This window comes from Atta colombica, unplaced genomic scaffold (genome assembly GCF_001594045.1).
Source record: "Atta colombica isolate Treedump-2 unplaced genomic scaffold, Acol1.0 scaffold293, whole genome shotgun sequence".
In the NCBI taxonomy this organism is placed as follows: domain Eukaryota; kingdom Metazoa; phylum Arthropoda; class Insecta; order Hymenoptera; family Formicidae; genus Atta; species Atta colombica.
The window spans coordinates 1,217,195-1,239,479 of record NW_017259396.1 but is presented as its reverse complement, the minus strand read 5'-3'; the positions used below and the strand labels follow the sequence as shown (position 1 = coordinate 1,239,479).

At 32.4% G+C, this 22,285-nt stretch overlaps 1 protein-coding gene across 1 annotated transcript in view; it reads left to right on the top strand.

The window, feature by feature from the left end:
• The window catches only part of LOC108690039, an 86,551-nt gene that overhangs the window by 48,280 nt on the left and 15,986 nt on the right, over positions 1–22,285 (top strand). Inside the window, exon 2 of the mRNA XM_018197106.1 lies at positions 3,200–3,327. Within this exon, the coding sequence (XP_018052595.1) occupies positions 3,200–3,327 (128 nt within the window). The remainder of the gene's footprint in view (positions 1–3,199; positions 3,328–22,285) is intronic.

Below are 22,285 nucleotides of genomic sequence, written 5' to 3'. Positions count from 1 at the left end.
ATATATATATCATATATATATCCAATTTCATAAAATTGTAAGAACAGTTTAAATTTATGGTATACAATATTATTTATTTCTCCTACATAGATGCATGGCAAAAAAAAATTGAAAAGAATAGAGATTGGTTTCTACAGGATGAAAAGTTAAGTCGTACAAATGAAAAGGCTCGTTTACTGGAATTCCGAACAGTCGATTCGTAGAAAATTGGAAAAGTTGCCTCTTTATTGAGTCGATTTCGGCGCAAGATGGATATTCAGTCAAGATACGATAAAAATATTTTATTGGAGATAGAAAAACACTGGCAGACAGAAAGAAATTCTTAATGCGAGGAGTACGCTGATCCATTCTTTTACTCTAAATTGTCGCGGTTTTACATGTAATAGCATCGTCGCTAAGATCTCGTTTCTTCTTGTTATATTGCGGCCTAACTTATGCGATCTGAAACTTACGCTCCAGATCTATATATTGTATTTTACATTGCTTTGCGGTAGGTCAATAAAAAAATAAGATTATGAAAAACATAATTTTTTTTTTATGTTTGTGCTAGCTTCCTGTTTACAAATCGAGACATAAAATCCTGTTATTCTTATAGGTACATGACTCTGCGATAAGATATAGTATAGATAAGATTTATTCAAGTTATATATCTCTTTTCCAGACTGTCTGACATTTTCTCGTCTTACAGTTTCAATTTAATGCACTATGACATATAAATGAATGTGTGCAAACGGACGGTCTTAATACTTTGTCGAGGACCGAGTCAACATTGCGGCGAGCAGTGTTACGAAACACATCGGCCTGGATGAACTTGCAACTTCATAAAGTTCTAACGAGGTTCACGGTGGTTCACCTCTCAAGAGGACCGTATGCTGAGAGAGTCTCCCCTCCCCCTCTTTCTCTCTCTCTCTTTCTCTCAACAAATTGCGTTAGGAACTGTTGAAGTTCGATGAAGAACCCACCGCGTATTTGTACGACGGACACTTAAAGCATTTCATTACTTCTATTAATCTTATCCTTCTTGTTTTTCTGCTTTAAAAAAAACGCTCAATGCGAAACTGTCGCAAGTTTTATTTCATGAACATAGAAATAATTAAGCCAAGTCCGCTAAGTTTGTCGAGCAAACTTATCGGCTATTGAAAAATTCTCATAGCGTACGATATCAAAGTTTTATACGCGTTAATTATTTTTAAATAATAAATAAATGTGGTATATATAAATTTTTTAAAGCAATTTAAAAATTGAATAAATTTGAAATTTATAAGAAGCATTTGAATTGGCGGACTGCATTTAAGACGAACGTAAAATCTTGTGTTGTTTGGTTCTTTTTATTTCTTTTTTTTTTTTTTTTCGTCATGAGAGGCAAGCGAGTTTAACCTAGCGAGTGGCGAATCTTCCACGACCTCTGCTAGCGAGCGTCTCATCTGGAATCGACGGTGGCGCTTAGTATCACCTCATAAATTTTTGATTTTACGAACGCACATTATATTCGCCGGCGAAAAAGAGTTCGATCGGTCCGGCGCGAAAAAGCACGGTAAAACTTTTCTTCGCGCATTGCTTGCATTATGAAACTTGACTAACTTCGCGAAATGAGGCAAACCGTTATTACTCGCGCCGCGTACGGAATATGCGGGAAGAACGTCCGAGTTTTCGCATTTACGAGGCGTGATTAAGCGTTTTGTGAGTCCCAATCCTCAATTTTCGAATCTTGTAGCATACATACGGGATTAAGAATCGGATCGTGAGTGTCGAGTTGAGAAGCCAATTGCGAATCTGTTGCATTTTAACTGTCGCAAATTATTTTCGCTTCGATATAGTCGATATAGAGCAAATGAAAAATCAAGAAAACACTGTTATGAAAAAAGCAATAGTAATCGAATTCTTTAAATTAAATAACATTTTGTTATTTTTAATTAATATATGTGTATCAAAATAAATTAATCCATTTCTGTAGTTAGTTTTACTAAACAAAGTAAATAGTCCATATTAACATATTATATTTAGTAAATAATAATAAATTAAATTTCAGTTAAATGTAATAATCTCTAAATTTGAATCAGTGAATGATTATTGACATCAGTCCTTAGGATGCCACTGGTAATCAATTGGCTGCATTCAGCAGAGAAAGCAACTATTATAAACTTCCTTATATGATTGGTATATCTTGTCCTTAATTCCTCTCTTGAATAAATGTATAAACCAATAATATCGAGAATCTTACAACAGTTGCAAAGTTGCTTTTTCTGTTGAATGCAGCCAATAAAACATGGAATTCCTAACTTTGTTTGAAGATTGAAATTGGCAAAAATATTGGTATTTCAATTATATAATGTTCAAATTTTGGTTTTTTAATAGTTTGAATTTATTATCTATTGCCATTAATCAGTGATTACCCACTAAATCAGATTTAGGGAATACATTTTCTTGAATTAAGTTAAATTGTTAATTTAATTCTATTTTATTTAAATTAACGACACATAATCGAGTAGGAGTAGTGGCAAGCTATAGAAATAATTAAAAATAACTCAAAAAAAAAATTCATTAGATATAATTAGACATGAGTTCAACAGAGATTTTCGTGCTTCATGCGATTTGTATTATAGCACCGACGAAATATTATTAAAGACTGTCGATCCTGGGCAAATTTTCGTGATTATAATTAATGGGGTTCCCGGGAGACCCTGGGATAATTGAAAAACGATAATGTTACCGACAATTAATAAAAATTTGATTATTAACTGTATAAATATTGATAATATAAATATTTCGATAATACATTATTAAATTCGTGATTTTTTATTATATAAATGCTGTATAAATAAATATGCATACTTTTAATGCTATATTTTATATATTGCCGAAAAATTACATTTTTTTCTTTGCAATTATCATCTCTATTGATAACACTCGGATGATATTAAAATCACAGTTTTAAATAAAAATCGAGTATTATTAAGTTTTAAACATATAATGTCTACGAAACTAATAAATCATGAAATTTGTACTATATTATTAATTTCTAACTCTTAAATTTTAACAGGCACGCGAATTTCCATAAATGCCGACCATCTTTAATAGTATCTCGTCGATGATTGTAGATTGTTCGTCATTCAGCTTTCTATTCCGGATTATTCTTGCGGCAGCGGCGCGCTTCCCATGTGGTTTTACTTGGCGATTAAATGTTATATATGTATCGCAGGTGTCACACACGGTCTTAGATGTTACAAATGTGGACAGTACAATGAGGGAGTTGGCAGCATTACACCGTGCATTAATTCCACTGCACACATGCTGATAGAATGCCCATCCTCGGACGAATGGTGTATCGTAAGTATAAATTATTTTTCCATTTAATTCGAAAAAACTACATGAAATATTTTGTAGACTGTGATTGCGATCGCCGACGTAATTTTATAGAACTCTGCCAAGTATTGTCGGAAAAAAATAAAAAAGAAAATAAAATTATTTTATATACGATCTTACATTCAATATTGTAGCGTTGCTGAAACACTTGCGCAGCTGGAAACGGAAAAACTCGCCGAATATTCCGTGAAAAGATAAATATTTCTTTCGCGGAAATAAGCGTCAATATGACGCCAACGATCACTTGATACTCTTCCAATAGTCGCCTATAATGACGTTATTTACCTCTCGGCAGACTTCCCGATGTCGGATTTATGAGATGAGTCCGCACAAATTGGTTCGAGAGTCTTTTGCAAGCTTGCACATCCATTCGCTAGAATATCTTCCGGCTTCTCTTTGGTTTCTCTGAAGAAGCTCGATATATTGTCATGCTATCGAAGAAATTTTTTTAATTTAGAAAAGTAACTTTAAATACTAACTTGCATTCATGGGAAGTACTTGCGATAGAGTTATAAATATTTGAAGAATTTTTTCGCTATCATATAACTACATTGTTAAATCTAATAAAGTGACTCAAATTTAACTAATAATTTGAGTCGCCATTGTTTCAATATATCGTAATTTTATAGTAAAACGACGACAATGAAGTTAACAATTTAAAACAGTTCAAATATCATTATAATGTCAAATTTAAGCCATTGGCTGTGATATATAGACAAGTTCTTCTTTCACCTTGAAGTAAAACTGCATTATTAAATCTTTCGATACTTCTCATTCATCACGCAACAGAGAGAACAATGTCTGCTCGAGTTGGAAACAAAGCTGTATTCTCTGTTCAATAATAACTTCGCGTTGTAATTTTTCAGAAAAACCACAGCTTCTTTTTCTAATGCCCATCCATTCATTAATTTGAATATTTTATTATACGTTTTCAAAACAAATGTGAGGAGAGAAAAATATTTGCGTCACATCGAAAAGTAAAATCGACTAGGTGAAAATGAGGAATAAACTCGAGGAATTTATTCGAATAAGGACGACTGATATTACTTCGCGATTTGAATAAGGGGATCAATGGTATCTATGTACGTTTAGAACGCAAATGAGATTTCTGAGTATAATAAAATCTTCTGAAATCTTCTGGAATTTGCTTCGAATGTTCTACGGAATTGGGAAGTGAGGTGGAGTAGAGGTCGATGATGGTTTGTGTCTGCGACAATAGGAAATGATTGGAAACTCGTCTCGTTTCAGAGTAAAATGGCATAGAACCATTTTCTCGCGGCTCTATGAATCTTGAAGCTTACATCCACCGTCTTAATAAAACGGTACGATTTAATCAGCATAACGATAGAGAATCCTCTTGTTGCTTTGTCGAGAGCTAAGTAAGGCGACATTCATCCGCGATAAATCCCTTCTTCTTTAGCTTTCTTCATCGCTTTCCTAGTCATCCTTTTCTATCTCCTTATTTCCTTTTAAGATTTAGTGTGCTGGCATAAAAGTTTATACTGAATCCGCGAACAGTATAACACTTAAAAAAATTGACCAATAACGATTTGAGTTATCCTTCACGATCTCGTTTCAATAGAATGAAAATGAAAGAATCATTAGACAGTCAACAAGGCGGATCAACGAGATTTGATATTCATTTATCAATATAATTATTTTATATTTCTCCATTTATTGTATCCCGCAAATAATAATTAAGTTAATTATATATTTTCTTTGGCATTAATTCCCTTTGAATGCGTGTGTATATACTCAATCGAGAGCTCAAATTGTCACGAGACGTCACAACCATTCTCGATATCTAATTGATTAGTCTTATGCCTGAGACACAATTGAAAACACAATTGAAGACACAATTGAAAAGCATAAAAATAGGGAATAATTAAAGTTTAATATACATGTGTATTCTGATATAAGCACAGTTTTTGATAATGAAATTTAAATCTTTTATTCCCTATTCCTATTGCCTATGCTTTTCAATTGTATCTCAAGCTTTAGTCTTTTCCCTTTTGATCCCGCTGTTGTATAAGCTTTCACTCTTCCCAAAGAAATAACAAAGCAAAGGAGGGTGCAAAAATAACGTGATCTATGTTATTGTATTTGATCATAACTCGACAAGAAACATTGATCGGTCTCGTGATGGCTGACGTTTCATTGATTATTTTTCGGTGAAATTGAATTCAAGAGTTCCGCCAGGAGCCATCAGTAATTAAATGCTTTCCGTACACGCGATAGCGGCCTTCGAAATCTCTTCGATTTCGATGTAGCCGACAATCCCCGGCGGCTGAACAGAGTTCGATGCCTTCGAGTCGTTGAGGTACATTCAGTGCAGGCACTGCATTATTACGCTCACAATCGTATTGCTCCCCCTTAGTTCCCCGCTGGGCATTCCGATTTGGCCTTCAAATTAGTGCCAATTGCATATGTCATGTCGTATTAATTAACATTTAGTTGCGTTATCGACTGTGACAGACGTAGTCTATACGGCTCTGTTGTAGAAGTATCCTTTCTCTCTCTCTCTCTCTCTCTCTCTCTCTCTCTCTCTCTCTCTCGTTTTATTTTATGTCATATTATTATATTTCATTTTTCCTTTGTTTTATATTATTTTCTTTGTATTATGTTGTTTGAAATTGTAATTTCAAAGTTGTTATTGTTCCTTATTTGTTTGCTCTATTTTCTTTATATATGTATTTTTATTTATTTATTTTCTTTGGATCCATTGCTTTTATTTATTTTCTTTATTTTTAGAGGATTTGTCCTAGAATGTTATAATAAACGTTTTATCTATCTATCTATCTATCTATTCTTATCTATATTTATCTTATCTATCTATATTTATCTGTCTCTCTCGCTCCCTCATTTTTTCTCTCAAAAATCCACGATATCAGTAACGATTTGGATGAAACTTGGCACGTTTAATGTTTTGAATTCGATCCAATTATTTGATCCATTACATCGATAAAAACCGATCATCCAGCGTTCCATTAACGCGCAATGGATGTTGTAATTATCTCGAATCAAGTTAAAACGGGAGTACAATTTGGATTAAAATTTGAAATTCGTGTTACAAAAGCAAACCATCATAATGATTGTCATATTTAAATAACAGCTTTTCTGCTTATTATCTAATGAAGTAAACAAATGCTAATCTGAAGTTCCAATCAGCAAATTTAGTTTGCTCAACGCGTTTATCTAAAAATAATGAGATGTTTAGAATGCATTAATAACTATTTATTTGTTTTTATAAAACAATGAAACAAAATAACAAGTGTTATTTCTTATGAAATTCATTTAATATTATCATAGTGTCTATTATAATATTATCTTTAGTGTCTAAACTTCTTGGTGAAAGTTTTAATAATATTTGAGATTGTATGTATGTGATATTTCTTGTGATATTCTTGCTAATAAAAATTGTTTCATGATGAAGAAAAATTGTTCGAGGATTTTAAAAAAATTCTATTTCATAGTTTCACGAAGAAGAAGCCGCGTTAGTTATTAACTCCTCTCTTGAGCTTGGTGATGTCATTTTCGTCGTAAAAATAATCTTCTTTTAAATAACGGAGGACATTCGCGTTTGCACAGCCATCGTTATTTATTAATGATGAATATACTTCTCACGTTGCATGAGAGGCATGTACTATTATGAGATTATTTATTATATACGAGAAGCTTTGATATGGAATACCTGAGTATTATGATCGTTTTTACGATCAACTTTTTATCGCGGTTGTTTCTATAATAAATATGATAAAATGAATATCTCGATAAAATTATTTTTGTATTGTCAAGCTTAACATAAACCTCTTATTCATTTTCCACTTTAGATTAAAAATACAAGTGCCCCGCATTCGATTTGTTTCGTTGATAGAACAATCTAAAAGAGTCAGCAGTTCTACCATCGTGCGACATTCTTCCTGCAGAAGAGTTCGCAACAATATTTCTATTTTATTTGGATTTTCTGTTTCAAAGATACTCACGCCCCAGAGCATTGACGAAAGTACCACAGATAAATTTGAGGGTACCGAAAATGTGAGGAAGAATATAGGAATTCACTGAATGATTTTGCCACCGAAATCGGATGGCTCTCTTTATCTGCCGTGCGATAGCACACTTTTTTTTCTCGTGCATTATCCGACATGTTCGTCTCGCATCTGCATAGAGATTGGATAGCGGTGGTGTATGGTTTCAATTTGAAGGTGCGAAAGCTTAATATTCGTCGACCGGCGAAAATCGCGGGATCGAATGAAACGAACGATACAAAGTTAACAGAAAGTTGCGTTAAGAAATTTCTCGTTCTCGACGACATTATAATATAAAAGCATTATCTCTTTTTGTCTTTGATTAGAAGCGTCAGAGAAAGATCGCAAAAAAATCTCAAGATGAATTTATGATGTCTCTGATTTAATTCTTACCCTACTAGGTACAATTTGGTGCTTCATCCATACTAACGAGGGAATCCGTTTTTTTCACCTATCCTTCAGAATGATTAAAAAAAAATCTCTAAAAATTCACCAATATATTTTCAACTTTCTAGAATAAATATTGGCACTTCATTTTTTGGAAAATAATAAAATGTAGTATAATTACTGAAAGACGCAAAGAAATGAATAGGAATCGCTCGATAACTAGTGATCCCCCTTAGTAGAGTAAGTCATGATTGTTAAAAATCATGATTGTTAAAAGTCATGATTGTTTTCACAAATCTTCTTTATCACGGGAAGCGTGATCGTTTTCATAATTGCTGGATTTTCGTATAGGCGTAATAGAGCAGGGTTGGTAAATGCCGAGCATTGCATTTCTTTCTGATGAATTTGTATAAACGTTCAAAATTTACGAAAATGGGAAAAATCATATCCATTATTTTTTTTTTAAATAGTTTGCGAAATTAATTGTTATGCTCCGTGAAAAATTTCGAAAGATTTTTCTGTCAACGATACGTGTACGTGCTGAATTATTAATTTATATAATAGTATCTTCATACTGTTCAATTAAGTCGCCGAATAGTGCTGTTGTAGAAATATTACCTTAGATCTAAACTACCGAGATTTCTGTTTGAAAATATTTCGATTCTTCGCAAAGAGAGAGTCAATCCTGTTATTCTTGAATAAACAATTTCTTTTGGGATACTCTCGAACATTCAAAGCTTTATCGTTGATTTCTGATTAGCTCTTATTTGTGGATTTCGTCAGGCGGTTTGCGTATCGAGCTTTCTCATTAAAGAAAATTAAAGAGAAAGAGAAGGGTAGCACTTATATTTCTTTGTACATAACTCTCTTGAAAATCGCAAGATTTTAATCAATGTTGAACTGAGACTTATAGCTTCGACGATGAATCATTGGATTTCTACTTTAATGTTGTGTACATCATTGTGGAAGCATATTAATATTTCGGTAATAGAATTAGTAATTGATTTGCTTAATAGATTTCAAAGCGGAAGAATAATCAGCTATTATAATTTAAGTTCAGCGCTGAATTAAATACTTAGAAGCATACGGAATTTGGAAGTATTTCCAAATTTTCCAATATTTTTGAATCAACATTGCTATTCAATCTCGTGTTCAAAATACTAAACTGAAATGTCTTTTTGTGTCATCTTTCATTTATATGCCATTCTTTTTCCATATAAGATCACGACAAAGGTCAGAATGATAAATCGATAGACGTTCGAAACGGGGCATGCACTGCAGCTGACGTGCACGGTCAGGAGTTCCGCGAGATCGGACATGGGCCAGTTTTTTTCGAACCGCGATTGCCTCGCTGGAAAATGGAGTAGTGGAGGAGTTTTTTTCTTAAAATGCCGTTCTTCTCGCGATTCATCATCTCACGTGATCATTTCTTACGAATCTCTCGACTCGATGGCCTCGACTCAATCGCGAGCACCATTGACATCGCATGCTAATAGATTTATGCGCGTTGCGAAATTCTGAGAAATGCATTTAAAGCAAACAAAATAAATACCATATATATATATATATATATATATTCGAGCGCTGAAAAAAAAGGAACTTCAGAAATATCCTGAATGCAAAAAGTGCGAGTGCGAACAAATCTAATATATTGGCATATCTCTCATGGCAATCTTTAAGATTTCTTTCACTAATCTTTGTTGCTTGTTATATCTTATCTTTCTTTTCCTTTTCTAAGGTAAATGGCACTACTGCGAATTAACAATTTGTCAATTTGTTTAACCGGAGATTGATTAAAAAGACTCTTATACTGGTTTCTATTAAAGTAGACTTTACTTTACTTTATTCTAATCTGGTAGAAACTGGATCTAGTTCTAAGAATTAGAAAAAGATGAAGAGTAGGTTGAACTAAGATTAAAGTTAATCTACATTGATAGAAACGGATATTAGACTCATTTTTATCAATATAAAATTTAATCTTGAGTTCATTTACTCTTTATTTCTTTTTAATTTTTAGAACTATATATAAGAAAATAAAAAGCAATTTAAACTGAGATTAAAATTAATCTATGTATATTGATAGAAATGGAGGCCCGGTTTTATCAATTAATGTAAAATAAATTTTAATTTCGATTTAACTTACCGTTTATTTTAAAATTCTTAAAATTATGCTCCTTTTTACAATATAAATTAACTTTAATCTTGGTTTAATTTTCTCTTCATCTTTTTTTAATTCTTAGAATTAGAAAAAATGAAGAATTAGTTGAATTAAAATTAAATTACATTGCTAGAAACGAGCATTAGAAAAAGATAAAGAATAAATTAAAGTTAATCTTACATTGGTGCAACGTCTTATTCAAATTCTGGATTTAACAAATCGAAGTATTTGAATATTATAAATAAAGTATTCGAAAAAATGACGATAATTGAGTTTCGCGAAGTTTTAGCGATTATTTTTCAAATACAAATTTTTTTCGAAATTCAGTTTTGAATAACGGAAATGTAACTTTTGTTGCATTGTTAATACTAAATTGCCGCTTTTTATGCCTTCTATCCCTTTCGAGTTTTTTACTCGCTTCATTAAACGTGATTCAGTCATGGCTCGCTATGGCTCGCTGCCCACAATTTTGTGCATCAGCAAGTCCCCGAGTAATATAATCGACACGTGACGTAAGCTTTGAGAAGCAAATTGGGAATAATTACAACGTATTATAGACAAGCATAATTACATTCTGCTTTACGTTAAATATGACTAAAAGCTTCACATTTCTCTCTCTCTCTCTCTCTCTCTCTCTCTCTCTCTCTCTCTCTCTCTCTTTGAAATAGAAAATATAATTGAAAGTTAATTATTGTTATAAATGATTAAATTAATAATATATTAATATACTTGTATTCAACAAATAACGTAATGAGAAAGTATCCAATTTAGTAAATGTTTCTGACGCAAAGGGTTGAAACTTTACTGCGATAATTGAGCAACTACCACCGCAGCGCTTGCCGCATCGGATTTTCATAACACGCCTCTGTGCTGGCGTTTTTATCGCGAAAAAAAGAGTTTAAAAAAAAGGAAACAATTCGGCCTGCCGTTTTCGAGCCAATAAATCGCTGTGCGGAAGTATGTAACAGTTTGCGCGCTTAAACTGCATTGAACGTGACGGGGCGCGCGGCGAGATGACAGGCAGAATTGCACACAGACGCATCTATACGCATACGTATACCTATAATTCAACCTCTGCCGATTTAATTGCGATTCATGCCGCAATCGATTTTAATTTTTTGCCCGTTGCGATGATATCTCTGATACGTTTCTTTGAAGAGAAGAAAGAACGAAACCATAAATCATTCGTTAAAAAAGGAACTCGAAAGTGCAAGCAACTTGTTTGCATATAATTTCTATGCAACGCATTTATATGCACTTTTTCTATAGCGCAATAGCCGGCATTACGAATAGATCGCGACAAACGAAAATATTATTACAAGTCAAATCTAATTTATCTATTTTGCGTCTGAAAGAGAATTGATCCGAAAAGTCTTCTCAACATGCTAAATCCCAAACGAGCGTTCTTGCACGGAAGAAACTCGTTTGCACGATATTTTTGGCTCGTGCCGTTGTTTGCAGCGGTGCCTTCGATTTTTACCTCTATCTATTCTCGCTTTCAACTTTATTTTTCCTTCGTTGGCGAGCACTTTGTTTGATTTTCTCCGTGGTAGTTCGCAACTCCCATTTTTTTCTCGCTCGGCTCGTTTGCACCGCGAAAACGGGCGGTGCTTCTTCTACGTCGTATCGCCTGGTGAAGGAGGAAGAACGTGGTATCATCCACCGTCGATGGCATCGATCTCCTCTTGACTCGTGATATATCGTCTCCTCGTTGGTGGTCCTCGATCGGCGACGGTGCGGCCGGAATTTATGATTTTTGAATCGGCCGAAATTGTCGTTTGCTTGGAAAAATCACTGCCGTGGAGGAACAGATAACCTAATATTTCTGCGTCCATGTTATAGGATAGAATGAACGGTACAGAATATAATGTCATGTAGGGTGAAAACGATCAAATTCGTTTTCCTCCGCGCTGGGTACGCCATTGTTCAAATCACAGCCGTTACCGATCATATTGGCGCAAGTACCATATAATTTAACATTATATGAGTGCCAACAGCTGTGCATGTGCGTACAACATGGTCGTTTGTTTATAGAAGCTTTTTCAGATTGCACATAAATCATCCCCTGCAAAATTCCACGAAACAGTCTCTTTAATGCCGGAGAAATATATCCTGGATTATGAGATGTCATACACACCACATAGGAATTTTATTTTGGTTTCATCAGAGCGAGTTTTATCAATGTCGGTTAACTTTAACCTTAGTTTAACTGATTCTCCGTTTTCGGAACTGGAGCTAAAATTAACCGACGTTTCGCGAAAGCGGCATTTACAGACCTCGTAACTTTTTCTCCGCAACTTCACACATGTAGCAACAAAATTCCGTTCAGAATAAATAGAACTTTGGCAACCTTTTCGTCCGCTTACGCGCCCAATGGCGCCATTAATCTAACAACACAGTGCATCCTTACGTCGTTGCCGGTGGTATTCCTCGCTAAATTGAATGCTTGCTCGCTCATTATTCAGTTTCCTAAGGAATTGCTGAAATAGGACGACCGAAAGAAAGAAACCAAAAAGCGCATGATGGTTGCATGAACATTGTAAACGACAAAGAGATAAAATTTGCACATCCTCTCAAATAGAGAAGGTAAAGTAAATGTATCAGAAAGTTAGTGGACATAACCCAATTATTGAACAAAACATATTAATATCTTAAAATTAAACACTCCTTTTTCGATGGCTATAAAATAAATTCGCCTTATAAATTTTTAAACAATGAATTTATTTACACTAAAAAAATATCTGATTGAAAATGGACAAAAAATTCTGATATCAATCAGAATTTAATTCAGTTATTTCGACTAGAATTTTAATAGATTTAACTAAAAAATTCTGATTTGTCCATTTTCAACCAGAATTCCAATTAATCCAATCTATTTTTTTCAGTATAAAGTCTACCTATCATTAAAAGCTTAATATTTAAAATTCTTATCATTTCATCCAATAATTGAGTCATGTCCATTAACTATCCACTAACTACATTTATCTTGATTGTTCGCAATAATTCGTCAACAACATAGAAGAGTTTTACGTATGGTATAATAAAATCATTCACGTATGAAAATTGTACGTAATCTGGATGTAATAAAAACGCGATCGGTTCGTAATGACGAATGTAATGTGGTCAGACATAATACATAAACTTAATGCCCGTTCCTGATTACTCTTCGGCCAATAATAAATGTAGTCCTTGCTACATACGATAGTCGCGTAAATATTAAGTTGTAAATTACGCGATCTGTCTGTTCGATCGGTTCGCAGCCGAAATGTATGCGGGCAACAATCATGACAGAAATGATACGCGAGAGTACAACAGCTGTAAATCGTGGGTTTGAACCTACTGGTATTAGAAAAAGTAGTAGAGGGATAAGAGGAGAGAGAGAGAGAAAAATCCCTTGCACTTCGTCCTTCACAGTATGAAATATGAGGGACGATACATGAAACATAAATTATTCGTGTCGCACTTTGGCTAAAACCGCAGGTTGAAGTCAAGTTGGTTTTAAATTTGTAAAATTTGTAAGGGAATGAATAAATGTAAGCGTCTGTATGTGTGTGTGTGTGTGCGTGTGTGTGTGTGTCCCTGCAACTCTCAAAAAGTTTGACTTTTCTTAGATTAACATATTCGACAACGTTAATTATCAATCAATTTAAAGATATCAGATTCTATATCTTATAAATGTGTATTTCTACAAAGTTACGAATAACTGAATATTAAAGTTTTATATTTACAAAATAAAAACATTGAAAAATATCGATATTCTCGAGAATCTATATTTCAATTCTATTCATTTAAGAATGTCAGCTCAGATATAAGATTTTTTGAAGATAGAATCGATGAGCAACTCAGATATTGTGAGAGTAAAAGTGCTTTGGCACTCAATACGTCGAATTTCTTTACTTACAAAATAAAGAAAATACCTTCAGTTGCATCTGCATTCGAACGGCAGAGTGCTTTGAATTAGAATATCCTTGAATATCCGTTTGTCTATTTTCAATAACTTAACAGAGAGATGGTTCTTTTTGAAAACCAATGCGGTGAGACCCTGAAATAAAAGTAGGATACATTGAGGAGAAAAATATAGAATTCTTATTTTAATCTTAAAATTCAGAAAGTAATATCCGAAGTAGAGAATTATATTATATTATATAGTATTTATTATTTTTTCTTTTTCTCCTAATCATTTTTAGAGTTTGTTTTTCTACAGCTTTTAAATACTTTACATTGTAACGATAGCACATAATGTTTTGTAAAATAGATTCAAAGTTTTAAGTCTGCTTCTTCTTTCTCTCTTTTTCCTTTTCCTTTTCATTAGCCATTTATAAATTTCCTTTTTAAATTTAAAATAAAGATCTCTCTAAAAAATAATATTTAATTCTTTAAATCTACAAAATAATACTTAATTGTATAGATAGATATTAAAGATAATAAGAAAAGCCTATTAAAATATGACTATTGATTAAGAGTACTCTATGTCACAGTTACACTATTGTTTTTAAAAAAAAAAGTTCACATTTATTCTGTATAACTCGCCGACATCCCATCCGAAAATCCCATCCGACTTTTCCGCTTTTTTGCGGTTTCGCGCTCCGTCGAGTTCATTTTCCTCGGACGCGATGCCGCTTTCTCAACTTCTGTTGCGCTTCCTTCCTTCCGATGATGTTTCGCCTTTCATCCCCGCGACGACATCTTATACATAAAACATTCCCTTTATTTTATGGCGGATGTGCAGTCTACTTTTGCGCATTTATAAACGCGTTTGCGCACATATATGTAAGTCAAAATAATATCCACGCATAATATTTACACTTTCCGTCTCGGGAAGGACATTCTAAAAAGTTGTCGGTGCCATCGGTGCGCTGCTTATCTGTGATGCGCTTCGATGCATTTTAACCGCCACAGAAATGATACTTTGCCGCGGCGATGATGAAATCGCGAAGACGTCGAGACACTTTCGACATTTTAATGCGGCTCGTCTTCTCTTTTTCGATGAAAACAATTTTGTTCGGGGAACAAGAACGCTGCAACGTGATGTTTCAAAATGAGCAAATTATTTTATCGGGCTTCATCTGTTCCCAACTTTACTAACTTACTGTAATTAATTTTGAATCTCTTAAACAATAAAATAAACCGCTGAAATATTGCGTCCTAAAGGGAAAAAATTTCTGAACTAAAATAAGATAATACTTGCAATAAAAAAATTTTTTTGTTAAAAACGAACTAGTAGAATTCTGATCATATCGGTCATTATATCGGTGATCATATCGGTCATAATTGAATATCTGATTATCTTAATTATAATTATAACACCCTAAAAAATATCTGTGTAAAGAAAAGTGTTAAACATTAACACTTTTTATATAGATTAAAGTGTTAGACACAATTCTTATATTGTAATGATGTTAATATAAATAGCAGGGATTATAAATACATGTTGGTAGTAATAGCAACACTGACATGATAAGAATTATATAGACACCGCGAACAGGGTGCGTTCCATTTAACGTTCGCAGCACTCGCATGCATCATTTCATTCTTGTTTAATATTTGATGATAACAGAGAAATGATATTCGCGAGCATTGCGTTAAGTGGAACGTATCCATATATAGGGCTCCTGCAGACGAGCGATTTTGTAGCGTCGATCTGTTCATACGAAGCTATTTTCTGGCGTTATAGAAAAATGTCGCGAATATGTTCATATGGGTTAATTCGTGACATGACAGAAGAGCGCTGCGAATGCGTTAATCATGCTACGAATTCACCCATCTGAATGCATCCATTTCTTGTCGCGTCACGAATTGACTCATGTGAACATATTCGCGACACTTTTCTGTAGCGCCAAAAAATAGCTCCGTACAAAGTCGCTCGTCTATAGGAGCTCATAGTTTTCACATCGATATTTTTTAGTGCTGGGATTTAATTGCACATTTCATCCGATTTTTAGCTTAGTTTTTGCCCAACCCACGTTACTTAACCAACCCAGCCTAAATAAAAATCCGAAATATGAAACTAAATCCCAGCACTATTTTAGAGTGAATAGATTTAAGCAGAAAATTTTAATTCGTCCATTTTCAGAGATTTTTCTCAGTATATGTATCATCGATTTGGTCCTAGAATTAGATAAATAAAGATAAGATTTATATCTCAATTTGTACAGTATTTTATTTCAATATAGTATAACGTTTTTAAAAATTATGATTCGATTTTCCGATCACGTTACTGAAATGTCGATATGTAAACAGAAAATGAAATTATTGGTGAGCGAAAAATCAATAGCTTTCAAACGTTCTCTCATTGCGCGAGTTGCATAGCTGGAGAAATAAAAATTTTACGAGAAAGGGTTAATAAAAGCCTGGTAGGTACATATATAAAGTGGGAGTGCGCACTTTATCAGACGCCGGTTCCACGTCATAAAATGAAAGGTCTAGCTGCATACACGCGTGGACGCGTTCGTGTAGTTCGCTGAGTAATGTGTTTGTCTGTCAGTTGCAAAAACAGACGATAAGTCTGAACAGAGAGAAAGAGAGTGAAAGAGACAGACTTTTGAACTTATAAGTGAGCGTTCGCTATTCCAGTCAATGTAGTTATGTCAAAAATGAAACATGTAATCTAAAGTGAAATCCATTTGTCAATCACGACGACACTACATACATAGCTTTCTGTCACCGAAATAGTTGTATCGTTTAAGGTGAGATTCTGGTTTAAGAATCTTAAAAATAAGATGTTTTTTTCAAGGAATTGTTTTGTAAAGAAAACTATTTATTCAAATATTTTTAATTTTTTATACGTAAAAAATATTATAGATATTTCATAATCTCTGAATTTTTGCGTCTATATTAAGCTCTCGTTATTATGATTCAATTAATGATGATTTGCAGCGACATGGTTAATGTATGAAATCTCTCATTACCATTTTACCAGAATTAAAATAAAAAAAAATCAAGGTTTATTTTACTCATTAAATATCGTTTTTTATGTTAAATCATTAAAAATGCGAAAATAACAAAAAGACGGCCTGTCAAAATAAAAGTATCGACTTTTATTAAAAATTCATACTATTTTTATAGATCATCATTTTGTTCCTTTCATATTTTAAGGCGTTTTAGTGATTCATAAAAAATGTTTGATAAGTGAAACGAATCTTGATTTTTTTATTTCGGATCTACATATAGAACGGAAATGAGAGTTTTCACAAATTATCTATGTCGCCGCGAATCATTATTAATTGAAAACAAGTAGGAGAAGTCCAATAAAATGCAAAAATACGAAGATATTTATAAAATGTAGATATTTGCATGTGTATATTTTTTATGTTTAGAAAAAATGTTTGAATAAATAGTTTTCTTTAAAAAAATTTTTAAGAACACCTTTTGTATTTTTTGTAATTTGACTAAATTTCGAGAAAATGAAAATGAATCCTCGAAAAATATTCCAATCTACTATTCTGCATGAATGCAGAACGCGATTGCAGAAGCTTCTTTCATTTTGTGAGTAGGACTTCGAAGTATTGGGATACGAAGGCACTTTTACTGGGACAATATCTTGAAAAGGAAACGCGTCGATTCTGTCTTCGAAAAGCATATGTCTTATGTCAGCCGATACATTGAGTGAAGTAAAATATTGATACTTAGAAATGCTTCGACATTTTTGAATGCTCTCGTTTAGATGAGAATAGACGTGCAACTTTAAAATTCAATTATTCTTCTCTTATATTTATAAAAGAATTTATAGGACATGGCATCTCTGATATCTACTTTAAATGATCAACTTAAGCTATTATATTATATAACGTTCTTAAATATATTTATCTAAGGGTTAAACAAATTTTTGAAAATTACATTGCGCACATTAAATTTATTTCTACTTTGGAAAATAATATACTCTGAAATTCAATAAATATTTAGAAATCGAATCTTTGACATATTAAATTAATTTAGATTTTGTTGTTAATTACAATCAAATATTAATTATGTGTTAATTTTAATTATGACCAAAGTCGTAACAAAAGTCATAACAAGTTTTACAATATTGTGGAAGTACCTAAATTGAAATTTTGAGATATATCCTTTGATTTTAATGAAGATTATTTTCTTGCTAAGAGAGAACGTTAATTCTAACGTCCCGGAAAAAATTATCAAACGTCCCTGGTAGCAAGATGACGTCAAAATGACGTCAAAAAGATAACAAAATAACGATTTACTATCTGAGATGTAACGGTTAAAATTAATAACCTCGTTTTTCGCGAATCGTAAACTACAAAATAAACTACGAAATAAACTTAACTTATAAGGTTAGTGTTTTTAATTAACAAGAATAATTGAAACAGATGTCAATAAAATAATTTAAATTACGCGTTTTCTTTTAATGTTAAGCGTCAAGCATGGGATCATCAATCTCGATTTAACGTAAATTAATCCGACAGCGCAACGTTTCCCAACCGACGTGCCCGAGATGTCGCCGTATATTCGATGGGATAGGCAAATGGAACGAATGTGGTACTCGATTCGACTCACGCTCCTCGCCGTTTGATTGTAAATCCACTGATCAAACATTTGATTAAAACGATGTGCTCTATTTAACACTTCGTGTCGGGGGCATGAAGGTGAAGCTACGTTGTAAAACAATACTCTTGTTTCACAGATAGTCACGGGTTGTCCTCGCTTCGTTCCACGACAATCGATTGTTCATAATTGCCGCTGTCACACCGTTAAGTGCTATTGAAACGCAATCTTATCTTAGGAGCTTAAGTGTTTCATCGACATTTTGAAGTTTTGAATATTTATGCCGGCTTTACAATTGAGATAACTTGGCTCTGAACGTCGTCCAAGGCTTTAACTATCTTAGCTAAGTCGATTTATTCCTCGTTTGACATTTCTATTATTAATTAAGTAATACAGTTACATGCGATATCAGTGAGACGGAAGATTCTTCCCGTTTATTAGATGTTATACTTTGAATAAAGACGTGCGCGATCTTTCATAGGTGATAAAATATTTTATATAATATTTCAATATTTTATTTAATATTTCAATATTAAGTAAAATAGACCAAGAAATGTATAAACATAAATAAGAAAGAAGAAAGCTATTTTCGGTCAAAGATGGTCTTAGTGTTTAATAAATATATGAATATATACACACACACACTCTAAAAAATTACAGTGCGTATTTAACACTATGTGGTGTTCATATAATTTTCACTGTGTTAATATTTTATTAACACCAATATGATGTAGATTTAAAACATGGATTTTAAATCCACACTATGATGGTGTCAATATAAATATTAGAGGTTTAAAATTTATACCATATTGGTAATAAGCCATGATGTTAAATCCACATTATTATATATTAATATTAACATCAACACAATGAGAATAAAATTATATAGACACCGCTATTTTTTTAGAGTGATAATATATTTCTGTGTATATATTTGCATATTTAGGAACTGTATGCGTCAAACTGACACTGATTATATAAAATTTTGTGTCTGTTCTATTATACTTTATAATATATATTCTTTATATCACTCATTGCGCGTTAAATTTTTAAAACGCGGACACGACATTACAATAGAAATTATGCAATAATTATTGTTTATTTGATGGAAAAATTCTATTGTGCAATTAGCAACAAACCGTCATAAGAGTATCATGGTTGGTGTAGTATCAAAGCATACTTGGAAATCCGCAGATGCATTACTGGATACCAGAACCAGATAAAATATCAAGGAACGTGAGTCGGTATCTCGCAGTGATATTTCAAAAGATCTTTGCTGTGCATTATTCCTTTGCTGTTTGCGTCGAATATCACATTCTCGCTCCCGAAAATTCAACCTAAATCATTAATATCGTTTGCAATCTATTGTAATAAGATACGGAATAATAATTTACGAAATCGATCACTGTCTTTAATCAAGGCGAAAAATTTAATCTGTAAATAATGAAGAGTTTATACAGATATGGGAATGAAGAACGAAATGAATATTACATGTAAAATATGGAAGACTATAAAATTTAATTAGACCTAAATATAAAATTTAAATAAGGTTTAACAACGCGCATACGCGAGCAAGTTTTTAAAATAGTAGATGTCAGCTTTTGATTATTGACTTATTAATTATCCATAATTTAAAACAGGAAAATACGATTAAATAAAATACAATATTTCAAAATGCAAAAAGGAGAAAATCAGATTTCATATATTTCTGTTAATTATCGGTTATGGAACAGCACCGATAAGAAGAAATCAGAGAATTAAACATCTATGTTTCACAGTTCTTGGCAGAGTCCTCGTCAATAGCTTGTTGTTCTAACAAGTTTAAAGTTAAGTAAAATACGGCGCGGGCGTGTTTCCACTCTGACAAATGCTGCGAAAGGTCACTGAATGCACAAAAGATGTTGAAGACTATTCAGAAAGAAAAGAAACTTTTTAAAGAAAAGGGAAAAAATCAAATGAAGCAATGAATGCTCGAAGGAAAGCTTACAGCTTTATACATACTACATACATACACATCGAGAGGTTCATAAGTTAAAGATATGTCTTGACGACTCTTTATCTGGTATATCTTTTATCATGTGACATAGCACGAGTCGGTTGAGAAAATTAATAATTTGCTAGTTAAGTGTCATTAACTAAACGTAGGGAAAGTTTTTTATTTTGGAATGTAAAGAAGTGATATATGAAGGGAGTGATACAGACTTAAAACGCAATTATAACTGAATTTGCTCAACAGTTTCACTGAAGTTGACACTTCTTGATAATTATTCGTTATAAGAAAAATGCATTATTTCGATCTTTTCAAAGATTCGGAATATCACAAGATTGCGAAAAAGCTCAAACTTCTTTTGGCATCATGTTTCTTTATTCTTGCTTATTTTCTCCTCCTAAAAGGGAAATCTACATTGCCAAGCATCATAAAGGAATGTGGTTAATGTAGGGTGAGAAACGGATACGGCAGGAAATTAGCAGAGTCACGACAATATTAATAGCTGCTTCACTATAGCACTTCTAGGATAGATCGTTTCTGCGCAAAAAATCATTCTCATTCCAATGCTGTTGTTTCATAAGAATAAAAGGAGGTTGTCAGTCCATTATGTTAAAGTAGAAAATAATGTCGGATGAACTAGTTATCAGTTTTATTTCGTTTTGATGAAAATTCTCTTCCTATCTCGTTTTTGCATACTAACAACAAGTTATTTTTCGAAAGATCGATCGTACTTACATATAGCTTGGACGTCCTATAAACTTTAACTAAAATTTAATTACTATTTTTTCTCTTTCTACGCTAATGATATATACCTATATAAATTTCTAATTATCATTTTTTTTATCAAAATGAAAATTGATATCGCTTTATAAATTCAGATTTAATAATTTCTTTTTAAATACAGTTATTAATAAATTATTCAAATTTTTATTATAAAATTTCGCTAGAAATTATTTACGCGTAACAATTAAAATTGCTATTAGTAATTTGTCAATTAGTTCATATGAAGCACAAAAAATTTTAAATCAACAGAGCAATAACAATCAATATTATCTGTACTTATAATAAAAATTATGAATAATATATAAATAATAACATAAATAATAGATGACAAATCAATACGTCGAACATAAACATTCATCTATTTATCAGAACTTGACTTCTATGTTCAATTATTATTAATTATTCTTTTCATTGAACAAAACGTCCTCGTTTTTTATGTTGATAGCAATTTTTTATCTCATAAAAAAAAAATTTCGTTTGTCATGAAAATATCGTTCATCTAAGTATTCAAGACTGTCACTGACTTCTGAATATTTAAATGTCTTTGCCTTCTGCTAGTGGCAATTTTTCTTTCTCTGCTGAAGGCAATTTTTCTGTCTCTGCAGCGACAAAATTATACGTCCATTAGCAACTGTCCCGATGGATGTCCAATTTCAAGCGGAATATAGACAAAAATGAAATTCGTTTACCAACCGGCGCATTTCACGGTTTAACGGGAATCACGTCTACAGCTTGTTAATTAATTGTACATTAATATTAATAATTCATAAACTCTTGTTAGTGTCAATTTTAAAATGTAACTGTATGATAAAATTTAATATTTTGTCAAGACATTGAAATCATGAAAGTAATATCAATCAGATTTTCTGCAATTTCGTATTATGTAATATTACCTTAATGTATATTGTTACAAAATTATTATAAGTTCATGTATTGATAATAACGAGAATAAGTATGTAAATTCGGAAATAAGTGAATAAAGCAATTGTTGAAATATTAAAGTCCGATTTTATCGTAACGTTAAGAAATTATTTTCTACGGAAACTTTTAATAACATTATTTTATATATATATATATATA